A 24,754-nucleotide genomic window follows, 5' to 3' on the forward strand; every position below is an offset into this window, starting at 1 on the left:
TTAAAGTCTTACAGAAAAACTCGACCGAACTTTCTGGCCAACCCAATATATATAAAGTCAACAACTCCCAGTTTGATAAATGTAGTTCAGATCCTGATGAGCTCCAGAAAGTATGTGGTTCTCTTATCTGTTGCATCTATTTGAGATACCCCCACAGGTATTTCAGAATCAAAATGTAAGCAACTAATACAAAGATTAAAGGAAAAAACAAAATGTAAGCAACTAAGTTTATTCCTCCTGTACCCTGGCACCGCACATCCTCTCCCACCTAACACACACACACACACACACACACACACACACACAAGCACATGCACACACACGCAAGCACACATACACAAACACACACAAGCACACGCACACACACACAGGCACACACACACAAACACACACACAAGCACACACAGGCACACACACAAACACAAACAGGTGCACACACACAGGCACACACACACAAGCACACACAGGCACACACACACAAACACACAGGCACACACAGGCACACACACACAAGCACACACGGGCACACACACACAAACACACACAGGCACACGCACACACACAGGCACACACACGCACAAGCACACACACAGGCACATACACACAAGCACACACAGGCACACACACACAAACACACACAGGCTCACACACACAGGCACACACACACAGAGGCACACACACGCACAAGCACACACAGGCGCACACACACAAACACACACAGGCACACACACAGGCACACACACACACAAACACACACACAAACACACACAGGCATACACACAAACACAGGCACACACACACAGGCACACACACAAACACACACAGGCACACACACACACACACACACTCTCTGTCTTTCTCAAATAATCTTCCTCTACCATTTTTTTCCCCATATTGATAAAACCCACCCAGTTATTTAACCAAAAGAAGTCAGTCTTCTGAGATTCCCTAGAGCCAATCCATAATCAAGTCTTGATAAGTCTGCTTCCTAAATGTCTTTCAAAAGTCTACAGCCTTCAGCCTTAGCTGTAATCATCCCTTCCTTGTGTCACTCTGCTACCCTCCTGATACCAGTCTTCTGCAAACAGTCTCGCCTTGGTTCCAGTATGTTTTCCAAACTGATCACAATGTGATTGGGTCATTCTTCACCCAGAAGCCTGTGCAACTCTCATCTGCCCTTCTCCACTCGCTCTCTCAGCTTCATCTTGTTAGGCTTTGGCCACACAAGGTATTTTTTGCAGTTTTTCCAACACGCTGATGTACGCTTTCCTGTGTCAGCTTCTTTGATCACATCCCTGGGCATATGCTCTCATAGCACACTGTACTTCTCATGCTGAGATTCACTACAGCTATAGCCCTTGGTGTAATTATGATCCTTGATGAAGGCAAGAATGGGTCTATCTTATCCACCCCCATATTTCTAACTCCTAGCACTGGCTGATGGTTGACACTCCATCAACAATGATTGAAGGAAGGGATGTTGAGCTCTCAGAAGACACTTGATGAAAGCTCTTTCTTAGAGTAAGCATTTATTTATTTTGGTATTTTCATATTTCAGATGAGGTTTTCTGTAAGGAAAGAAAGATGAGAACACTTCCTTGTGAGTTTACAATTAGAGAAAATATCAATAAGAAAACTAAGCTTATTGAAAGTTATTTTTTAACGTTACCTAAAGGTAACTGTAAGTATTGTGAGTTTCACAAATATACAAAAAGATATGTTGAATTCCTGATCCCTGGTATCAGCAAATGTGACCTTCTTGGAAATACAGTTTTAGCAGATATAATCAAGTTAAGATGGGGTCAGACTGGATTAAGATGGGCTCCCAAGGCAATGCTGGGAGGAGGGCAGGAGGAGAAGGGGACTACAGATGAGGAGATGGTTGGATGGCATCACTGACTCAATGGACATGAATTTGAGCAAACTCCCGGAGATGGTGAAGAACGGGCAAGCCTGGCGTGCTGCAGTTCATGGGATCTCAGAGTCTGACGCGATTGAGGGACTGAACAACAGTCAAGGCAATGACTGATGTTCTTCCCAAGAGAGATCTGGAAACAGGCACACACAGAGGGAAGACAGACTTGGGAAGACAATGGCCGAGACTGCTATGAAGCAGCTACAAGCCAAGAATGCCAATCATCGCCACCAGAAGGTAAAAGAGGCATGGACGAATTCTTTCCTAGAGCCTTCAGAGAGAGCATGTGGCCTTGCTGACACCTCGATTTAGGTCTCCTGGTCTCCAGGACTGTGAGAGAATAAAGTTCTATTGTTTCAAGCCACCCATGTGCGGTACTTTGCTACGGCAGCTCTAGGAAGCTAACATATATGGTTAGAATCTGCCTGCCAACATAGGAGACTTGGGTTTGGTCCCTGGGTTGGGAAGACACCCTGGAGAAGGAAATGGCAACCCACTCTGGCATTCTTGCCTGTAAGATTCCATGGACAGAGGAGCCTGGTGGGCTATAGACTATGGGGTCACATGGACATGGCTTAGTGACTGAAGAACAACAATACACAAAGTTTATAAGGGAATAGGGAAGAGTGGCATTAAGATGTGATTTCTTGGGCTTCCTTGGTGGCATAGTGGATAAGAATCTGCCTGCCAGTGCAGGGGACATGGGTTTGATCCCTGGTCCAGGAAGATTCCACATGCTGAGGCAACTAAGCCCGTGCATCATAACCACTGAGCTTATGTGCCACAGCTACTGCAGCCTGCAAGCCTAGAGCCTGTGCTCCACAACAAGAGAAGCCACTGCAATGAGAAGCCTAATACCGCATCTAGAGAGTAGCCCACACACAGCACAAAGACCCAGCATAGCCGAAAATAAGTAAGCAAAAGCAAAAAGAAATTTAAGGTGTGATTTCTTTAGCATTCTTATCAGATACTTTATTTCAAAGGATATACTAAACTTATAGTTTATTTTGTCAATAATTTACCTGAAAAGTGATGAAATATGGATTACATTTATTTATATTAAATAGTGATTTTGTTTTAACACATATTTTAATACTATTTTAATAGCAGCCCTATAAAATATCATATCTAATAGATTACCTGATTGACATGGCTGAAAATTTGCCAACTCTCCAAGTGCAACAAGTTGCTCCTGTGGAAAAATTTTGCAAAAATTTTGTAATCAGAGAATTAAATGATCACATTAGTAACCTAATCATTCTTTACTAGAAATGTACTTTGATTCCGGATATTTAAGTAACCAACTACTATCTTTAACATATTAGAAATTACACAACCAAATAAGTAGTGATCTTCTGCTGATTTCTCCAAACTTTTATGGCCTTCTATTGTTCCTAGGAATAAGAAGCAAATTGAAACCACAGTAAAACAATGTATGCCTTGATCTAGGGGAATCCATTTAAGGCCATTATTAAAGTCAGTTTCCTTGTGGCTATTCTGACATTACCTGAATTAGATCATTTGCCATTCTGGTCATTACTTGTTGACTTATTTCTGTATTTTTGAGATCTGTAAGAACCACCCAAGTTCCATTCTCAAATTTCACAGGCATAGAAAAGACAATCCCTTTAGGAATACCAAACTGGCCTGCAAGGAACAAATACAAAGCAAGACAAAAGCACTCAGATAAATAAAGCTTCCTGGTGACACTGTAGAGAAGGACAGACATAGCTTTTAATGACATGGTTTTTAATGATAATAGTGGACTTACACTTCTGCTGTTCCCTCTTTATCCCTTTCATCCCTGCTGGGTTCAGATGGCCTGCCCCTGCCTTGGGGACTAATGCAGTCCTTCTCTCCCACCTTGTCTGGATTCTTTTCGTCTGCTTCCTTAGTTTTCCTTGGGCCTCTAGGTAGCCCCTGAGCCCCAGACACTTGTCCAATCTGGCCTTTGCTCTTCCAACCTACGACCGCAATCACAGAGCCATGGAGCGAGCACTGGGAAGGAGAGCTGGTGATTTTCTCAGTGCCAGTTCCCAGTTTAAATGTGCTCCAAATAAAAAGATTGATAATGTTTATTACTAACTGAGCAACCTTCAGATAAAATGCCTCCTGTTTTCATGCCTCAATCAAGTAGGAAAATTATTCACACCATTCTAGCCATCAAAAATGTTGTCACTATGGAGAACAGTGTGGAGGTTCCCTAAAAAACTAAAAGTAAAGTTACCATGCGATCCTGTAATCCCACCCCTGGGCATGTTTGTGGAGAAAACTCTAATTTGAAAAGATATATGCATTCCAAATTCATAGTACTATTTACAATAGCCAAGATGTAGAAGTAACCTAAACATCCATTGATAGATGACCGGATAAAGAAGATGCGTTAACATATTATAATGAAGTGCTACTCACTCATAAAAAAGAATGAAATAATGCCATTTATGGTAATACGGATGGACCTAGAGATCATCATACTAAGACAAAGATAAATACCATATGGTATCACTTATATGTGAAATATTAAAAAATGGATACAAATGAGCTTATTTACAAAACAGACTAGATCCACATACATAGAAAACAACTCATGGTTACCAAAGAGAAAGAGGGGAGGGATAAATTAGGAGGACGGGATAAATTAGGATGGACATATACACACTGTGCTATGCTGTGCTTAGTCATGTCCGACTCTGTGTGACCCCATGGACTGTAGCCCACCAGGCTCCTCTGTCCATGGAGATTCTCCAGGCAAGAATACTGCAGTGGGTTGCCATACCCTCTTCCAGGGGATCTTCCCAATCCAGGGATTGAGTCCAGGTCTCTCGCATTGCAGGTGGATTCTTTACTGTCTGAGCCACCAGGGAAGCCCAAGAATACTGCAGAGGGAGCTTATATATGCGGTACCATCTAAGGGACACAATGATCACTTGCTTCTCACCTCACTTGCCCCCAGCATCGAGCACTTATTGATGAATTCCTATAGAGATTAACTAAACTTTTGGCCATGTGGAATCTTAGTTCCCTGACTAGGGTTCAAACCCATGCCCCCTGCAATGGAAGCATGGAGTACTAACCACTTCTCTAATTACACCAGGGACTTCCTAATTAAACTTTTTACAAAAAAAAAAAGGTGAGGTTTTAAATGCCTAATTCACTAAAAAGGTAACACAGTGATTTGAATTCACATGATGGGTTAGTGCAGTTTCACTTTAATTGAACAAGACTCTTTGAGCGTCTACCCATGAAGGAGCAACAAGAAGACCCAGCCAAGGCCCTGCCCTCAGAGTGAAAGTGAAGTCACTCAGTCGTGTCCGACTCTTTGCGACCCCATGGACTGCAGCCTCCCAGGCTCCTCCATCCATGGGATTTTCCAGGCAAGAGTACTGGAGTGGGTTGCCATTTCCTTCTCCAGGGATCTTTCCAACTCAGGGATTGAACCCGGGTCTCCCACACTGCGGGCAGATGCTATACCCTCTAAGCCACCAGGGAAGATGAACTCTAATGGAGAGGACATATGAGGCTAAGAGCCCATCCATAAAGGCAGGCTGTGATATCCTCTCTGATAGAGGAACACATGCTATGTGAGTACAGAAATACAGACATGAATTCAGACTAGCAGGATTTGGGGAGACTTCCTTGAGCTGCACCATAGTCACTGAAACAATGGGAAGAATCACGGTTCCATTAGTAACATAAAGGATACAAGAGGTGGATCACATTGGGGAGCAAGACAATAGGTTTAATTTGGTGTATGTCAGTTTGAAGTGACAACATGACATCCAGCTGGCAATGTTTGACAGGGCAGGGCTCAGCAGTGAGACCTAGGCCTGGAGCTTTGGGAATGAATGGGCTTTGCTCAGGGAGAATGGAAAGGTGTAAGGTAAGAGATACTCTAGGTAGAGCCTACGCTCTAGGTAGAGCATCAGCTATTCTTTCTTTCCTATATTTTAAACACAGAAGTGCTCTGTATAGTTTTTAGTGGATTAAAATAGTAAGGATATAAAAATATATACCCATCTTTTGCGGATGGAGAGCAAGCTTTCCACATTCCTGTTGCTGCCTGGTACCCAAAGAGCTGTGCCCTTTTTATCTTGGATCTGTGTCTTTGCTCCTGCGGCTCCTGCACCCAGGTGATTTTCCCATACTTGTCTGTCAGGGAAATATGACTCACACTTGCAGGTGACACTTCTGAAGTGTCCCCTCCTTTATGATGCCTGTCTTGATTCTTCCTGCTGCCTATTGAAAACTGAGCTTGCTTTCCCTTCCTCAGCTGGGAAACAGTGAGAAAAACTCAACGGAATGATTTCATTGACATATGTGACTCTCCTTTTCTCTGCTGTGAGTTTCCTAAAAGGCAGAAGCCAGGCCTTCTCCCTGTGTGTGTTCCCAGCACATACACACGAACTACTGTGGCATTGCTGAATGGACGAGTGTGCATGATTATGGAATCGTGAACATTCAGATAGCTCACAGAACCTGGAAAGAGGTAGACAGGCGAGGACACAAAAGTAGGAGCACAAGGCATACACTGAGGTGTTTAGTCATCGTAAGATATGAAAAAACCAGATTTACCTTCGCTCAATACCCCTAGAGACACAATCTCCCCAGGGGGTGAGCCATGGCACCAGTATTTCAGCGTAGTGGCTATACTGTGTGCAGCTAACATGCCTCCAAATTGTCTTCCTGTGGCGGTCAGCGTTTTAAGACTTGCCACAAACTCTCTGTTTACCCAATCCCTGTGAGGACAGAAGGAAACCATTTTACAATGGAGAAAGGACTAGGAATGAAAAAGAACGGTCCCTGGGTCAGTGCATCTAAACACAAGAAATCACCTCCACAAAACAGAAATATGACTTCCTGAATCCCTCTTCAAACTTCTTCAGTCCCATAAAGAGTCAAGTAATGAAACAGGGCAGAAAGGAGGCCTAAAGCTTTAAACTAAAACCATGATAAAATGAATATGAACACAGAAGAAGGGCCAAAGGCTGCAAGAGCAGTTTCATCACAAACAATGGATTCTATGTAGAGGCTACTGGAGCCAGGGGTACCTTTCATTTTAAATAAAGTATCATGAAATGCTGACTTCCTCATATTGGGAAGTAAGGAATTCTTAAGCTTTTCTAATCTGAAGTTTAAAAACTCAGGGAATAGTCCGGCTGGACTAGAACAAGCCTGAGAAGGCCGTCCCTGCTGAGCCAGTGCAACAGCTCCAGGAGATGCTGGCCCCGCCAGGGAGCCATTCAGTGGAACCGCAGGAACTGTACTCCAAGAAGGTGGAGGACACAAAAGGACACAGCTTCTAGGCATGGGTGAAGGAAGGGAAGGGAAGAAAGGGGTGATGAAATGCATGTGCTACGACATGCAAGCACTGCATGTGGAAAGTACTGCGAAGTTTAGAAAAAAGTTCCAAATGCGTCCCTCCCTCTACTTCTTCCCATACTCTTTCTGTGATGGTGGTGCTGACTATGACAGGCACAGTTCTGAGGGCCTTGCCTGTCTTAATCCATTTCATCTTTTCAGGAACTCTGTAAGGCCTGTACTCTGTTACCGTTTCCAGTTGGCCCACGGGAAAATCGGGGCACAGAGACACTAAGTTACTTCTCTAAAGTCACACAGCTAACAAGTGACTGGATGAGAATTCCAACCCAGGTGGCTTGCCTCCACAGATAAGGCTTCTTAGTGCGTCTCAATTCTGTCTCTCCTGAGACTGAGCACCCAGCTTGGCCTGGACCTGCCCACCAGAATTCCTAATTCTCGAAATTCCTGATTCTCTAAATCAACTAGTTTTGATTTGAACACATATCTCTGCCTTTGCTTTAGCAATAACATTAATGGAATATGTGAACCACTTTAAGGATGATCTGAAATATAAAAATTCATAATTCCAAAATCAAATAAATTGGAAGTGGAGTCTGACTGGTTGAAATTCTGTGGAATTTTCTTTACTTCTTCAATAGAAAGCGTAAATGAGGCCGAGTGTGAACAATGTCAGGTTATTTTTGTACACAGATTTCTAAGATGATTTTTAAAAGATTATAACAATTATTATATGTTTATTCAATCTTGTTAAAATACTTCACTTAAAGAGATACCATACCGATCAAAAAGCAGGCTTAAAACAGGGCGTGAATAGTGCGGAGGTCCCCAAATAGCGCTCTCATATCTGTAAACCTTGGCTTTTCTCAGATCAACGTAGTTATTTCCACTAATATTACCCCAAATGATCACATCTTTGATGCCTGTGAAGAAATGAAAATTTAAAAATACTATAACATAAAAAATGGCCTGCAGCCTTTCTGTTTGTGTGCTTGTTTTACAATTGGTCTTCTAAAAACAGACAAATTTACGCTCCCTAAAACTCTGCAAATGATATGGATCATCTCCTTAATCACCAGGCTTTGGCCATTCTTGTTGTGGGTGGTGTGGGCATATGACTGAACTCAGGAGACACTGAAATGCTCCCTGAGTGAAACTGCTACTGAAAATGAAACCCCTGCTGTGGTCCTAACGTCACCACTCTGCTTGCCATGAAGAGCATTTTTTTTTTTTAATATCTGCTTTGATTCTGACAGTGAGTCCTTGATTCTAGACTAGAATGAAAATTTGGGCAAGTCACTTAACTCCCCGCATGGCGTTCATTTCCTGCAATATGTGGGTGTTGAAATAAGAGGATCCCCGAGGAACATCTTAATCCACAGAGTTACTGAATCAGCTTGTATGTGGGAGGTACTTTTAGATGGGAGGCTCAGAATAAAACAAATCAGCCCAAATTCCTGCAATATTCTGGGGGTGGAGGGGAGTGAGTGAGAAAATAACTACTAAAAACATGATACGTACTTCGAAGAAAAAGAAGAGGATGCAGTTAGAGAGAAATGGGGATTGGCCTTTAATACGATTCTAGTAATTGTGGATTTTTTACAAATGTATCCAAGGGGAAAGAAGGCATTATTGATTTATCAACTTATTTGCTTAAAAACTTAATTTCTTAAATTCCACACCACTTTCTAGTATGGTGATAGAATTCTTCCCTGTTCTGTATGAGCTAAGTTTGCTGTTGGCTTCAAGTAACAGAATATCCTTCTGACTTAGCTTAACTGGAAGTTCACTTTTCTCAAATAATAAGTCGAGGTAGGCAGTGACACTGGTGTTTGTTCAGCAGCTCAAAGATGTTACTGTCTTGGCCTTCCCCTCATGGTCCAAAAATGGCTCCAGCAGTTTCAGCTACCACACTCTTACAGAGTTGTGTTCAAAGGCAGGCAGTAGGAAAAAAGGATTTTTCTTGTAAGCTTTAAGGCCCTTTATGGTTCTAAATGCCTTAAGTTATGCTAGAGAACATTATAGTGGACATCTGCTTTTTTCCTCCTAACATCTCTATTTTTTTTTTTTCTTTAACTGCATACAGGTTTTTATTTAAGGTACCCTTACCCAATTTCAGCCCATTTGGTTTGGGTAAAGCTGTTCTCATACCTCAAGTCTATCAATGGGTACGAGACCTAGATTCCAGATTTCTGATCACAACAGTTGATCTGATCTCCTGTTCTGATCACGAGAGTTGAACAGATCTCCTGATCTCTGATCAGGAGACGGGCACATGGTCCAAGATTGAAGGCAAAAGAAGAAGAGGGTGGCAGAGGATGAGATGGTTGGATAGCATCACAGATTCAATGGACATGAACTTGGGCAAACTCTGGCAGACAGTGAGGGACAGGGAAGCCTGGTGTGCTATAGTCCAGGGGGTTGCAAAGACTCAGACACAACTTAGCTACTGGACAACAACACATGGTCCAAGCATAGCCAATGAGAAAATATTCTGCTAGATTTTATACAAAGAATTAAGAGAGGTTTTTTTTTTTGTTTGTTTGTTTTGTTTTTTGTGCTCCACAGGGTTGTTGAACAATGATGCCAGGGGCCATTTTGCCACTTTTTAGAGAAAGTCAGTCTGAGAATCAGACCAAAGTGACAGAAAGCAGAGCTGAGTGATGAGCCAAGTGAGAACACAACCCAGGCTTGACATCATCATTTGAATTCCAGCATCTGGCTACACCTGAAATAAGAACTATCCCTGCACTCTTATGTCAGAAAACACTCTCTGTCTGACTTCTGTCTCTTTGAGTGGACTTTCTGTCACTTGTACAAAGTGAAAAGCAGAGGAGAAAAGAAAAGATATACCCATTTGAATGCAGAGTTCCAAAGAATAGCAAGGAGAGATAAGAAAGCCTTCCTCAGTGATCAGTGCAAAGCAATAGAGGAAAACAATAGAATGGGAAAGACTAGAGATCTCTTCAAGAAAATTAGAGATACCAAGAGAGCATTTCATGCAAAGATGGGCACAAAAAAGGACAGATATGGTATGGACCTAAGAGAAGAAGAAGATATTAAGAAGAGGTGGCAAGAATGCACAGAACTATACAAAAAAGATCTCATGACATGGATAATCACAATGGTATGACCACTCACCTAGAGCCAGATATCCTGGAATGCCAAGTCAAGTGGGCCTTGGAAAGCATCACTATGAACATAGCTAGTGGAGGTGATGGAATTCCAGTTGAGCTGTTTCAAATCCTGAAAGATGATGCTGTGAAAGTGCTGCCCTCAATATGTCAGCAAATTTGGAAAACTCAGCAGTGGCCACAGGACTGGAAAAGGTCAGTTTTCATTCCAATTCCAAAGAAAGGCAATGCCAAAGAATGCTCAAACTACTGCACAATTGCACTCATCTCACACACTAGTAAAAATACTCAAAATTCTCCAAGCCAGGCTTCAACAGTACGTGAACTGTGAATTTCCATATGTTCAAACTGGTTTTAGAAAAGGCAGAGGAACCAGAGATCAAATTGCCAACATCTGCTGGATCATCAAAAAAGCAAGAGAGTTCCAGAAAAAAAATCTATTTCTGCTTTATTGACTATGCCAAAGCCTTTGACTGTGTGGATCACAACAAACTGTGGAAAATTCTGAAAGAACTGGGAATACCAGACCACCTGACCTGCCTTTTAAGAAGCCTGTAGGCAGGTCAGGAAGCAACAGTTAGAACCAGGCATGAACAACAGACTGGTTCCAAATTGGGAAAGGAGTACATCAAGGCTATATACTGTCACCCTGCTTATTTAACTTATATGCAGAGTACATCATGAGAAATGCTGGGCTAGATGAAGCACAAGCTGGAATCAAGATTGCCGGGAGAAATATCAATAATGTCAGATATAGAGATGACACCACCCTTATGGCAGAAAGTGAAGAACTAAAGAGCCTCTTGATGAAAGTGAACGAAGAGAGTGAAAAAGCTGGCTTAAAACTCAAGATTCAGAAAACTCAGATCATGGCATCTGGTCCCATCACTTCATGGCAAATAGATAGGAAACAGTGGAAACAGTGGCAGACTTCATTTTGGGGGGCTCCAAAGTCACTGCAGATGGTGACTGTAGCCATGATTAAAAGATGCTTGTTCCTTGGAAGAAAAGTTATGCTGAACCTAGAGAGCATATTGAAAAGCAGAGACATTACTTTGCCAACAAAGGTCCACCTAGTCAAGGATATGGTTTTTCCAGTGGTCATGTATGGATGTGAGAGTTGGACTGTATAGAAAGCTGAGCACCGAAGAATTGATGCTTTTGAACTGTGGTGTTCGAGAAGCCTCTTGAGAGTCCCTTGGACTGCAAGGAGGTCCAACCAGTCCATTCTGAAGGAGATAAGTCCCGAGTGTTCATCTGAAGGAATGATGTTGAAGCTGAAACTCCAATACTTTGGCCACCTGATGCGAAGAACTGACTCACTGGAAAAGACCCTGATGCTAGGAAAGACTTGAAGGCAGGAGAAGGGGGCGACAGAGGATGAGATGGCTGGATGGCATCACTGACTCAACAGACATGAGTTTGGGTGAACTCCCAGAGTTGGTGATGGACAGGGAGGCCTGGTGTGCTACAGTTTATGGGGTCACAAAGAGTCAGACACAACTCAGTGACTGAACTGAACTGTATGGAAAACATCCCAAGTAAGCATCCCAATACACTAGGTCTGAGAAACAGGTTTTTGTGTGACTGAACTCAAGGAAAATTCTGAAAATGTTCGCTACCTTCTTGGCATCTGAATTTTCCTGAAATGATTCTCCAAGAAGGCTCACCTAGTTCACATCACTTTAACTGTCACTGCCAGCTTCCTCCCTACCACTCCCCTTCAACTGCTGTCCCTCTATCATTTCCCTTTCTTTGTCCCAACTGGTCTCCATTTTTTTTTTTCCTTTTCTGCTTCTCCTGTGCTCCCTTTAAACACAATTCATCTTCTGACTGTCTCATCCTCTTATGATTCTCGAGTCTACCAGCCCAAACATTACTAGGAACAGAAACTGATGAGATAGCATATCCTCTTAACAAGTTTACTAACCTTACCAACCATTACCATGTGCCAGGCACTCCTCCAAGCCCTTTTGAAATGATATCTCTTTGAGTCTTGACATCAATTCTACGAGGTAGGTGGTACTCATATCCTGATTTTACAGGTGAGGAAGTTAAGTACAGTAAGGTTAAGCGATTGCCCTAAGTCACATAGCTGGGAAGTGGGGTAGGACCATTTTAACAGAGCTCTGAATACCTTTTAAAAAACACTGATGACTGTAGATAACTATTCTTATGGGGGAAAAAAACTGAATATTAAGCTTCAAATTACTACTTGAAAAAAATAGGAATCTTATTATTTAAATATTTGTTTCTTAATTTTTATAATGATGTTAAAAGATCAGCTAGTCATAAAAGCTAAGGAGATCAAACCAGTCAATCCTAAAGGAAATCAACCCTGAATATTCACTGGAAGGACTGATGCTAAAGCTGAAGTTCCAATACTTTGGCCACCTGATGCGAAGAGGTGACTCATTGGAAAAGACCCTGATGCTGGGAAAGATTGAGGACAAGAGGAGAAGGGGGTGACAGAAGATGAGATGGTTGGACGGCATCATTGACTCAATGGACATGAAAGTGAGAAAACTCAAGGAGATAGTGATGGACAGAGAAGCCTGCATTTCATGGGGTCACAAAAGAGCTGGACACAACTGAACGACTGAACAACAACAATTAAGATGTTTGCACAGTGCTGAAATCACACAATCAGAAATTCTTGGCGTCTGCTCCATACTTTCTAGTCCAGATATCCTGACTGATTTTAGAAGGGACAGGTTCTTCCTGGAACCTGCTGCTGTGATATCTGTTAAAAACTAGACATGGAAACTTGAGCTCACTCACATGAGGGAGTAATTTTCAGTTTCCTGGCCAGTGCTGCCTTCGCTTGGCCTTCCACACCCAAGGCCACCGCGATAATATTGCGGGCAAAGGTTGGGGCGTATTTCATAAGCAACGCTGTTTTGAGATTCACAAAGGTTTTCCCTCCCACAATAATTTTGGCAAAATTATGAGCATTTTTCTCAATCAAGGATCCGTAGAGCTGACACAGAGGAGCTCTGCTGCGAATGCAGTCTTCCAGACTGTATATCTCCTTGTCCATGTGGTCATCCAGGATGATGATCACGTGGGCCCCGTGGAAGGCCTCTTCCGCTTGGGTGCAGATGGACACACTCTGGAGGTAGGGTGACGCCAGATCCTCAGCCTCTTGTTTGTGGCTTATGAGTTTTTCTTCTGTGTGCTTACTGTCAAATAGGTTTATGCTGATTTCCATTTGTGGTCCAAACACTTCGCCACTTGTCAAGATGGGAATTAGATGGTAGCAGGCAAGAGATGATGCACTAATACAAACGGAAAACCAGATTATGAATGGTTAAACCTTCGGCTCCTTTCCAGGCTCTATTCTCAACAGGTATTTTTATGCATGTGCGTTAATACTTGATCAGTATCTTAACTGACATACACAGCTGCACAGATATTTTTAAGGCTAGGAATCAAAAGTAAAACAAAAATTTCTCACTGCTAACTTCTTGTTTTGGTTATCGGAAAACAATCCCAAGGTAAGAAGTGTACTTGTTTACAAGGCTTCTCCAATTAAACAGAATAGGCAGAAAGCAAAATTTAAAAGAACTGTCATGTTACTGTAATTTCATGTTTGAAAGCGTGAAAGTGTTATTCGTTCAGCTGAACACAGGCAAGGTGTCATGTACCTGTACTCACAATTCAGCCAGTATTTGAGTACTCTATAGCTTGGCTGATAATGAGAGCCCTAACAACCTCATTATCGTTAGGGGACTCAGGAATACACCTGGGCACTTTTGGTTTTCATTCTGGCATCTGTACCATTTTAATCCTTTAAAAATATCTAAAGCAGATGAAATATTAAATCTGGGTGTTTGGTTCATGTATGGTTATTACATCATTTTCAGTTATTTTAGCATTTGGAATATTTCATAATAAATAATTTTTCAGCTGAGCCTGCATATTAGGATACACACATAGGCAGTAAGAAGGGCAGTGTGAGAGACAGATTAAGAGGTGAGGAAAGGAAAGGGAGAGGGAGAGATGCGGTAAGATGGACAGCAAAAGAGGCAAAGAGAGATACAGTGCAGAGAAAGAGAGGAAAAGCACTGACAAACATTGCATGCGTCCACCCAGCACTGAGAGCGAGAGTGATGAAAGTGAGAAAGAGAAAAAGAAAGAAGGGGCGGGAGTGAGAGGAGGGGAGGTTACAGAGAATGAGCGCATCAGGAAGACCCAAGGATGAGGACAGCGCTAGCACGTGTGGGAGAGGAAGAAGGCAGCAGTCAGGAAGATGGGGGGCGGGGGAGGAAGGAAGCAAGGGGAAGGGAAGGGTGGTATGGGGACAGACAGTATAAGACACACAAAGAGAGGGCAGGAGGGCTGGAGACAGTTATGCAAAGTAAATATCTTTGCTATAAAGCTGCTCTTAGATTCAGTATATATGTGCATTACATGCATATTGCGTACACATTAAAACTATATGTAGTCTAGAACTCATGGTGGTGATTTAGTCGCTGAATTATGTCCGACTCTGTGTAACCCCATGGACTGTAGCCCACCAGGCTTCTCTGTCCACGGGATTCTCCAGGCAAGAATACTGGAGTGGGTAGCCATTTCCTCCTCCAAGGGATCTTCCCGACTCAGGGATCACACCCAGGTCTCCTGCATTGCAGGCAGATTCTTTATGGACTGAGCCACCGGGAAAGTTCTAGAACTCATATATGGGGCTATATTAGGTGATATATATGCATATATGTATACTGTGTATCTATAGTAGTCTTATAACTACATACAAATCTCAAACGACATTCAGATATGCTTCCATCATGTAATTAATTCCACATCATTTTTCCTTTCTAAACATAAAAAGCCAGTCTCACAAATCCTGGGATTTGATGGTCCCACCTGGTAATCCAGACCTGCAAGGGGTTAACAAGACCTTTCAGGGATTCCTCCTCCAGCTCTTTTTCTATATGTGTCCCCAGGTTTTCTTGAGCAATGCTCTTCATCAACTCAGTCGTCATGCTAGAGGTGACACCATAGTAAAGCTAAATATTGGCAAAGAAAAAAAATCAACACCAGGATAGCTAACAATGGCTATAATGGAAAGTTCTTGTTTCAAACCCAAATAGAGTAAAAAGAGAGCTGAGAGAATACCTTATAAAGAAAGACATTTGAAAAATACAATAATAAATCAATAATGTTTTAGAGAGATAAGTCAACTTAATTTTTATACCTGGGCATGTTCTAAGAACTCGTTATATCCTCCCAAAAGCAAACCCTTTCCTCCACGATCCAATAGCTCTCTCCAGATGATAGGGGACTTGTTGTGACTCCACCTATTCTTTTTGCACAAATCTTTCAGCCACTCCTATGGAATGATATTGTCCATGAGAAGTCATACATTGCATCTGTCTTGGAATTCAATTCAGGAGTTCACACAGTAAAATTGTAGTTTTTTTTTTTTTACCACCTCTGTGTATATATAATAAAATTTAGATATCTTTAAACTGTAAAATACAAATATAGAAATAGTGATGAGTTAAGTAACAAATTAGTCAAGTAAGAAAGAACATTCTTCAAATTCATCGACCAAATAAGGGTATTGAACGTTGCTCTCTTTCCTGAGCAGACCTGAAGTGCAAGTGTTTAGCTTAAAATAGAAGCCAAATTTTCTGACTCAAATGGTCTTTTGTATGAGCTATCTCTGGTCTTAAGGCCACATAAACTTGATATGGCTTTCCAAATATGTGAGTATAGTTTATATTTTTTAGACTGAATTAATGAGCTAAAATTATCTGGGGATTTCTGATAATATTTACTGAGGAAAAAGTTTAAATCATCATTATCTGGTTTGCACACACTAGGCCATCAACACCTGCAGAGAGAAAGAGCGCAACATTGCTATGGGTATAAACTACGTGGCAACATTCTTGCCTTTGGAGGTGTGCATAATGAGGCTACCTACCTACAAACAACATCTTAGAAATCAATTTTCCTTGTTGACGTTTTCACCATGATGAGTCCCCCACGGTCCCTCCAGCTGCAACCTAGGCTCACCAGTGAAGTACTGGGAATCTGGAAGAAAGGGACTCTACCTCAAAGGCCTTCAGCAGCAGGCAGGGTATGGGGATGTTCTGGCAGGAGCTGGGACAGTATGTACAGAACTGGCCCCCGAGGGAGCTGAATCAGGAGGGGAACAGAAACCTGGATGAGAGAGTTTGTCAGAGTGAGTCACTCTTCTATGAAGGAGTGCACCCTGACAAAGGTGCACTCAGAAGAGTGTGTAACACGCTGCTAGGACGGTTCTTCAAAGCTTTGAGGAAAGGATGAAACAAAACGGAAATGCCAGAACTGTCAGGAACGACCATGGAAGAAGGGATGAAAAAGCTTAGAAAAAAATGGGCTCGTTACAGTGGATGTGTTACAATGGAGGGCTGGCAACTCACTAGCCCACTGTGTCCTCTGGAAGGGCCTGGAGGACACTACATTCACCAGAGTGACAAGGAGTGCAGCCGTGAGAAGGGTCTCAGCATCACTGAGAAGCCCCGTGTGGCTTCATTTCTGGGCCACGGTTGTTAAAGGTCATGCTGTTATAAAAGAGCTGGACCCCCTAGAAACTGGGATAATAGAATCCTGAAATAAAAGAAGACAGGGGGCAGTGCCCAGCAGAGGACGTCTACTGTGAAAGAAGCACTAAGCAACCCCAGCAGTAAGAAAACTTAGACAGCTGAAGGCACAATGGAGACATGAAAAAGTTATGCAACGGCCCAAGAAAACAAGTTATCACTCAACAGAGCTAACACAGCCATTGCTATTGCCATTAATGCTGATTTCTTGTTAATGGCACTATCCCTCAAAGACTACAACCAGCCTCTTGGTGGCAAACTGATTACACGGGATCCCTCTTCCCTGGAAAGAGAAGTGATTCATCTCGATTTTAATCAACATATATTCTGGGTAGAGAACTGCCTTTATTGCTTATAAGACTTTGGCTAGCACCCTGTTCAACACTTTTGAAAATGTTTAACCTGAGTTTGGGTAAGCTCCGGTAATTGGTGATGGACAGGGAAGCCTAGCCTGCTGCAGTCCATGGGGTCACAGAGTCGGACATGGCTGAGTGACTGAACTGAACCTACCACATGGTTCCGGCTTAACATCACTTTGAACCAAGAAGCCCACTGCAAAGGAAAGGATGTATGGCTTTGGGCACGTAACCAGGGGGTCCACTAGCCCTGTCATGTATGGTACCATCTAGCAGTGCGATTAGGGGATGGAACAGCCCACCGAAGGTGCAGGCACCAGCTGAGAGACTGACACCTGCACACCCTGGTAGCAGCTTGCTCAGTTTTTTTGGCAAATGGACAAGCACAGCAGTCACATCCTGAAAAAGGAATTGAGACGAGGGCTTGGGCCGCTAAGGATACAGGTCTAAGTCACCACACCTACTAAGTCACCTGCATCTGCAGAGGGTGAGGGGGCTCCACCAAGGATAGAAGAGGAGAAATGTGAGGAGTGTCAGTTATGGTACTGAAAAGATGTGTAGTGGAGGCTGCTGCTGCTGCTGTAGTGGAGGCTACTGTCATTTAACTAAACTTTGACAGAGGACGAGATGGTTGGATGGTATCACCGACTCAATGGACAAAAGTCTGAGCAAACTCAGGGAGACAGTGAAGGATAGGGGAGCCTGCTGTGTTGCAGTTCCTGGGGTCGCAATGATTCAGAAATGACTTAGCGACTGAACAACAACAATTTCTTATAAAGTTAACCAGAATTCTGGAAAAGCTGTTCCAAGATAGTGTGAAACTTACTATATGGAGCATGTGGATCCAAAAGGCACAACTGTTGAACTAGCAAATCCTGTCACATGTCGTCCCTATTCCTCCTTCGTGACCAAGGCACTCATGCCCTCTGCCACCCGGTATATTGACTACTGATGTTTCAGTGCTGAGTATCTCTCTGGAAATTGATCTCAACCAAAGGATGTTCCTTTGCCTAAGGTTAAGTCTGTTCCCCAGGGCAGCCCACATCCAGTGACTGTTAGCTGTCGGAGAATAGAAACCTGGCCTGCTTGCTGATTTTGGGGGGTATCTCTGAAGGGTCATACCAGCTTTAGAGTTCCCTCTAAAGGGCCAGCTGAGCTCCCTGTCAGTGCTGTGCATGCCTGCTAAGTCGCTTTCAAGTCAAAATCCTGTTTGACTCTTTGTGACTCCATGGCCTATAGTCTGCCAGCAGTTCAACTTCTCCCACTGCACAATTCTGCTACCTTCATTCTTTCTCAGGATGCTGTTCCCAAGAGTACTCCCCAGTAAAGGAAACTCCTTCACCTAAATTTCCATCTCAATTCAAATGAAGGTCGTGTCAAGTAAACAAGTCCCTCATGCCACTAGAAATCAATATGAAGGAGAATTAAAAGTTAAAGAGTGCATTCAGGCTCCGTGGATTCTTATAGGAAAAAGAACAGCCAAATTTATTCTACTTACTGATTAGGGCCTCATTTGTTCTACTAGGCACTAGGAAGAAATATGAATAATGTTTTCACCCCAAGAAGTAGGGATTTATTAGTATCAAAATATCAATAGTACATGAACATTCAATACTGGAAAGCTATCTGATACACTAGCTAGTGTTTAATAAAACCGGAGCACACTTTTATGTGTACGTGAGTTTAACAAACTATAAAGGCCTCTTACCTCCCAAACATCAGGATGTTGTGTAATTTTATGTATCCGGAAATCAGGAAGATTCTTTTGTAAATAATCTGCCAGAAGTTCTGCTTTCGCATAATACGGGCAATCAGCTCTACCTAAGAGTTCAAATTAGCAATATTTTCTTTCATCACATGGAAATCATGTAGTCCCAAGCATTTGTTATATAATTATGGAATTAATCACACAGTTACAATGTAATTTATATAGAATTATAGCTTAAACTGTCACCACACAAACTTTTGACTTTTCTTATATATATATATGGCAAAATAAAATGAATTTCATAGGAGAGCAGAATCATAAGTTATAACATGTAGAAAGGAAAAAAAGACTAATGAATATTTATTCTCCTCCAGTTCTATTTTAGATCTCAGATCCTCTAAGAGACTGCCAGGTTACTAATTAAGCATGAACTGCTAATAATGAATGACTCATTAGTAGCGACAAAAAGGCAATGTTTAAAGGGAGGAGTGGTAAAATTACCGGAGGATCTGATATGTGTGGCAGGAATGCTGTGGAAAGCGGAAGTGGAGGGAGAGAGAAGAGTCTGGGATACCTTTTTGGCGCGGGTAGGGTGATCCCGACCTTACTAGAGAAACTGTGGGTGCGAAGGTTCAATTATAGGCAAGTGCAGTTGGAAACGTCTGTAGTATATCTGAGTGGATATGACCACCAGGAAGCTGCATGTTCAGATCTGAAGAGCAGGCCTCATGTAATGGCTTAGGATATAGGTTTTGCAGTCATCAACATAGAGAAAGTGACAGCCACCAAAGAGGGTGGGATTGAATGGACGTCTGGGGCAGGAGCCAAGGGCAGCACCCTTCCTATGGCACTCTTCCCTGGTTACTCCCAGTCACCAGTTTTTCAACCTTTTTGTGACTTCTAAGTCGTCAGCTCCTCTCAAACTCCCCCTATTAGCTTCCCTGTCTAATTCAAATCCAAAGCTCACGAATTCAGACCACTCTCTGGCTCTTGTCTTAAATTCTCTTGCCTCACTGTGCTTCTGGCAAATTAGCCCTCACCCTGGATAAGCTCAATAATCTGCCTTTTCTGTGCCTGAGTTCCATGTACTTGGCACCTCTGGATAAACATGGTAGAACAAAGCAGAAGAGTCATTATAAATTCATGGTCACCAGTCTCAGTTGGCATCACCAACTCATGGACATGAGTTTGAGCAAGCTCTGAGATTTGGTGATGGTCAGGGAAGCCTGGCATGCTGCAGTCCATGGGGTCACAAAGAGTCACACATGAGTCGTGCACTGAGTCTCAGTTGGCTCCCAACTCTTTCTGGAGATCCCTCTGTTTCCCTTAGCAGCTCTCTCTTCTGTTCTCTACAATTACTGTTACAAACTTGGTCTATTTCCTTCTCTCCAGTATTTTTCTGCAATATCAGAAGATGATAGAAAATTCTGCTTTCTGCTTTACACAAACTAAACCAAATCATACAAAAAGGCATCAGTTGGGAAATCTCTCAACCTCCTGCCATGAAACCTATCGGCCTGTCTGCATCTAGACTCATTCTTACCTTCTTTCTTCTATTTGATGGAAGAGGGGTCCTACCTTCCGTCCAGGTCTAATCTCACCACTTATGATCTGAACACCACCCCTTTCCACTTCTATTGGTTACCTCTCTAACATCTTAGCTCTGCTTCTAATGGCCTGTTTCCATCATATTTAAATATACCTATTATATTTAAGTTTCTCCTGTCCTAACATTCAGAAAACGAAGATCATGGCATCTGGTCCCATCACTTCATGGGGAATAGATGGGGAAACAGTAGAAAGAGTGTCAGACTTTATTTTCTGGGGCTCCCAAATCACTGCAGATGGTGACTGCAGCCATGAAATTAAAAGACGCTTACTCCTTGGAAGAAAAGTTATGACCAACCTAGATAGTGTATTCAAAAGCAGAGACACTACTTTGCCAACTAAGGTCCGTCTAGTCAAGGCTATGGTTTTTCCAGTAGTCATGCATGGATGTGAGAGTTGGACTGTGAAGAAGGCTGAGTGCCGAAGAATTGATGCGTTCGAACTGTGGTGTTGGAGAAGACTCTTGAGGGTCCCTTGGACTGCAAGGAGATCCAACCAGTCCATTTTGAAGGAGATCAACCCTGGGATTTCTTTGGAAGGAATGATGCTAAAGCTGAAGCTCCAGTACTTTGGCCACCTCATGCGAAGAGTTGACTCATTGGAAAAGCCTCTGATTCTGGGAGAGATTGGGGGCAGGAGGAGAAGGGGATGACCCAGGATGAGATGGCTGGATGGCATCACGGACTCGATGGACGTCAGTGTGAGTGAACTCCAGGAGATGGGGATGGACAGGGAGGTCTGGTGTGCTGCGATTCATGGGATCGCAAAGAGTCAGATATGACTGAGCGACTGAAATGAACTGAACTGAACTGAAGAAATAAAAAGCCAATGACTCCCTTTAGCTATTGCCTCCTACCTGCTGTTTTCTATTAAAGCTTTTTGAAGCAGTTCTTTACATTTGCCATCCCCAGTTCCTCACTTCTGTTTCTCATTCCACTGCAATCTGACTTTTCCTATAATTCTTTAGAAGGTCACCAAGGACCTTCATGTCACTAAATCCAATGGATACTTTTTGATGCCTTTCTTATTGACCCTTGGTAGCATTTGTCTCCCTTCTACTCAAAATACCCACTATGGCGGGGGCATTCTTCAGGTGTTTCTTTTCCTGCTTCTCTGGCCCCTCCTCATTATACTTTTAGGTTCCTTTCATTTATCAATTCATTAAAAGATTAGCATTCTGCAAGACATCTTATCTTCATTCTCTATGATTCTTCCTGTATAATCTCCTCCAAATCTATCTTTATATGCTTGTATTTTTTCAACTCCTTATCTATCTTTATATGCTCTTTCTTGTATTTTTTCAGCTCCTTCTGAATGTCTCATAGGCACTCAGCATGTTTATGATAGTTTTGCCACTACTCCCCCACTATATCTGCTCCTTCTTTTATGTTATGTCCATCTACCCAGTTATTTGGGCTTCCCAGGTGGCACTAGTAGTAAAGAACCCACCTGCCAATGCCAGAGACATGGGTTAAATTCTTGGGTTGGGAAGGTCCCCTGGAGGAGAGCGTGGCAAGCCCCTCCAGTATTCTTGCCTGGAGAATCCCACGGACAGAAAAGCCTGGTTACAGTTCATAGGGTCGCACTGAGTCGGACATGACTGAAGTGACTTAGCAAGCATGCACCCAGTTATTCAAGGGTAGTAGGAGTGCTACAGTATGAAGCCTGCTTTTCTGCTTTTTATCAATGACTTACCATCTACCCAGTTATGCAAACTACTGCTAGAAAATAATTTTAACTCTTCCTTCCTCCATCCAATTAAATATCTAGTTCTATAGATTCTGTCTCCTTAACATCACCCCAATCCATTCAGTTCTTTCCAACTCCATTGCCCACCATTCCAGGTAAGGCCACCAGTATCTCCTTCCTGGACTACAGTATCTCACTGAACTCTGGATAACCAATCTTTTTCTTCTCACATTGTAGTAATAACAGATAAAATGCATATTATATATTTGCATTTTTGTATTTTGCATTGTCTTTTGCATTGATTCTGTATTTACAAAATACAGAATCAATGTATTTTGCACTGATTATGTATCTCCTTTCAAAAGCCTTCCAGGTACTTTGGATAAAGTTTAAAATACTGAACATGGCTCACAAGAATCTTTTGATATATTATCTAACTGTGGCCTCAACTGATAATAGTCCCTTCCTTGTACTCTATGCTTCAACGCTATTAAATCTTTCAATTTTCTGCTTATATTCTCCATCATTACTCAACTAGTACTCCTCATTCCAGCCCTACTCCCAGCTACCCATGCCTAATTTACTCTCTTCCTTATAACTTCCTCTCTGACAGGTTAAGTACCCAGTGGCTCAGATGATAAAGCGTCTGTCTACAATGTGGGAGACCTGTGTTCGATCCCTGGGTTGGGAAGTTCCCTGGAGAAGGAAATGGCAACCCACTCCAGTACTTTTGCCTAGAAAATCCCATGGACGGAGGAGCCTGGTGTCCATGGGGTCACAAAGAGTCAAACACGACTGAGTGACTTCACTTTCACTTTCTGACAGGTTATGCTCATCTTTCCGGACTCTGATTAAAAAATCCCTTTCTCCAGGAAGTCTCTGCCTAAATAAGGTTCCCTGCCACTGCTACTGCTCTGATAGAACCTAGCCTGGCCATTACCACAAATGCTTCTTTGCACATTTGTTTACCACTGTCTTCCCAGCATACAGTCAGTCATTGCTCAAAAATATTATTCTGAATGAAAAAAGAGACAAAGGAAATAGGTTTCAGGCAGATGGGAGATGTCAATTGTGTTGACGCTTCCAAGAGGTCAAATAAGACAATGACAGACAGCTCCTGTAAGAGTCATTGGTGATTTTGATGAGGGCCATTTTGGAAAGGAGACAGAAGTAGAAACCAGATTTAAGACCTGGAGATAGAAGAGCAGTCTACTCTTGAGAAACTAGCTGAGAAGGAAAGGAGACAGGTACAACAGCCTCTTGCAGTAAGACACTCTTTGGTGGTTTTCTGGATATCAGTCCACATTTCCAATCTCTCTCCTCCATTGCTGACAAGGTGGATTTCCTAAAATGCAAACTCATTAAGATACCCGCCTGCTTAAAAATTTTAAATGACTCCTCATTGTTCTCAAGATACAGCTCAAACACCTTCGCTTGGTGTCCCTGAAGGGCAAAGATCTGACTCCTCCTCCCATTCTTTTTTTTTAAGCCTTAAAAAAAATTATTTTTTATTTTTAATTGGAGGATAATTCCTTTGCAATGTTGTGTTGGTTACTGCTGTACAGCATGAATCAGCGATATCCCCTCCTTCTTGAGCCTTCCCCAACCCATCCCCACCTCTAGGTCCTCACAAAGAATCACTAGCTATCTATTTCACACATGGTAGTGTGTATACCTCAATGGTACCCTCTCAACCTGTCCCAATCTCTCTTCCCTCGGTGTGTCCACAAGTCAGTACTCTATGTTTGTGTTTCTATTCATGCCCTCCTGCTCCCATTCTTGATGCAGGTCCAGTCACTTCCTCCATATCCAGGGACTTCTAGCCTCTGTCCCTTTCTCTGGAATATCCTCCCTACTTCAAACTTTCATAAATCAGCTCGTGTCACACTTCTCAGAGCCCTGTGCACATTTCCCTCATTGCGTTAACCGCACCATCAAAATTGTTTGTTTAAGTGCTACTGGATCCCGTGAGACCAAGAGCACCTCGAAGGCAAGGATGTCTTTCCCTTCACTGTATCCTGCTTCCGGCAGTGTTTGTACACACTGCTCAATTTACCTTTTAGAATGAAAGCATAATAAAGCCTGGGTGGCCCATATAGAAGCTGGGGCAGCCACAGGAGGTGGGCAGTCGTCGGTGTTTTGAGCGATCTGCGGGTGTACGGGGGTATCACTCACCCGCGAGCACGAATTTGGCCATGGCAAAGCCGGGACCCTGAGCTTGGGACCGCGGCTCCACCGTTTCCAGGTAACCAAGCCGCCCAGGACTCGGCGCAGGCGCACTCGCCAGCTGAGCGCGGACTCTGGCGCCCAGCTGGAAAGATGTTGGGGAGCAATGTTATATATTGCTACTAAAAGCTATGCGGTCTCCCTCGTGCCTGTTCCCTGCGGCTAAGAAAAAGTAGTCATTCTTTTCGGTAGGCTTTCTTCACTCTAAATAT

The 24,754-nt window shown here is 42.8% G+C and overlaps 1 protein-coding gene across 4 annotated transcripts; it reads right to left on the reverse strand.

The window, feature by feature from the left end:
- Positions 1–213: 213 nt before the first annotated feature.
- MDH1B (malate dehydrogenase 1B) lies at positions 214–24,563 on the reverse strand. Of its 4 annotated transcripts, XM_027965123.3 has the most exons (10): positions 24,492–24,563; positions 19,020–19,132; positions 15,563–15,697; positions 15,232–15,374; positions 13,147–13,643; positions 8,013–8,154; positions 6,488–6,651; positions 3,423–3,562; positions 3,056–3,107; positions 214–1,568 (listed from the first exon to the last, which is right to left on the reverse strand). In XM_027965123.3, the coding sequence occupies exons 1-10, from the start codon at positions 24,511–24,513 to the stop codon at positions 1,555–1,557; spliced, it is 1,422 nt and encodes a 473-aa protein (XP_027820924.1). In that variant the 5' UTR covers positions 24,514–24,563; the 3' UTR covers positions 214–1,554. The 4 variants fall into 4 exon arrangements, with proteins under 4 accessions (XP_027820924.1, XP_027820923.1, XP_060267233.1 ...); XM_027965122.3 differs by having other exon boundaries at positions 1,513–3,107; XM_060411250.1 differs by lacking the exon at positions 24,492–24,563 and adding an exon at positions 24,373–24,486 and having other exon boundaries at positions 1,513–3,107.
- Positions 24,564–24,754: the final 191 nt, after the last annotated feature.

Source organism: Ovis aries, chromosome 2, assembly GCF_016772045.2.
Source record: "Ovis aries strain OAR_USU_Benz2616 breed Rambouillet chromosome 2, ARS-UI_Ramb_v3.0, whole genome shotgun sequence".
Taxonomy (NCBI): domain Eukaryota; kingdom Metazoa; phylum Chordata; class Mammalia; order Artiodactyla; family Bovidae; genus Ovis; species Ovis aries.

What these genes read in the sequence shown, in the direction of transcription:
- MDH1B (XM_027965122.3), bottom strand. Translation starts at nt 24,513, where the DNA reads ATGGCCAAATTCGTGCTCGCGG. An exon ending in GGCCAAATTCGTGCTCGCGG is followed by an intron (nt 19,133 to 24,491) that starts GTGAGTGATACC and finishes TTGAACTCTTAG; the next exon opens with GTAGAGCTGATTGCCCGTAT. An exon ending in TGGCAAATGATCTAATTCAG is followed by an intron (nt 3,108 to 3,422) that starts GTAATGTCAGAA and finishes ATTTTTCCACAG; the next exon opens with GAGCAACTTGTTGCACTTGG.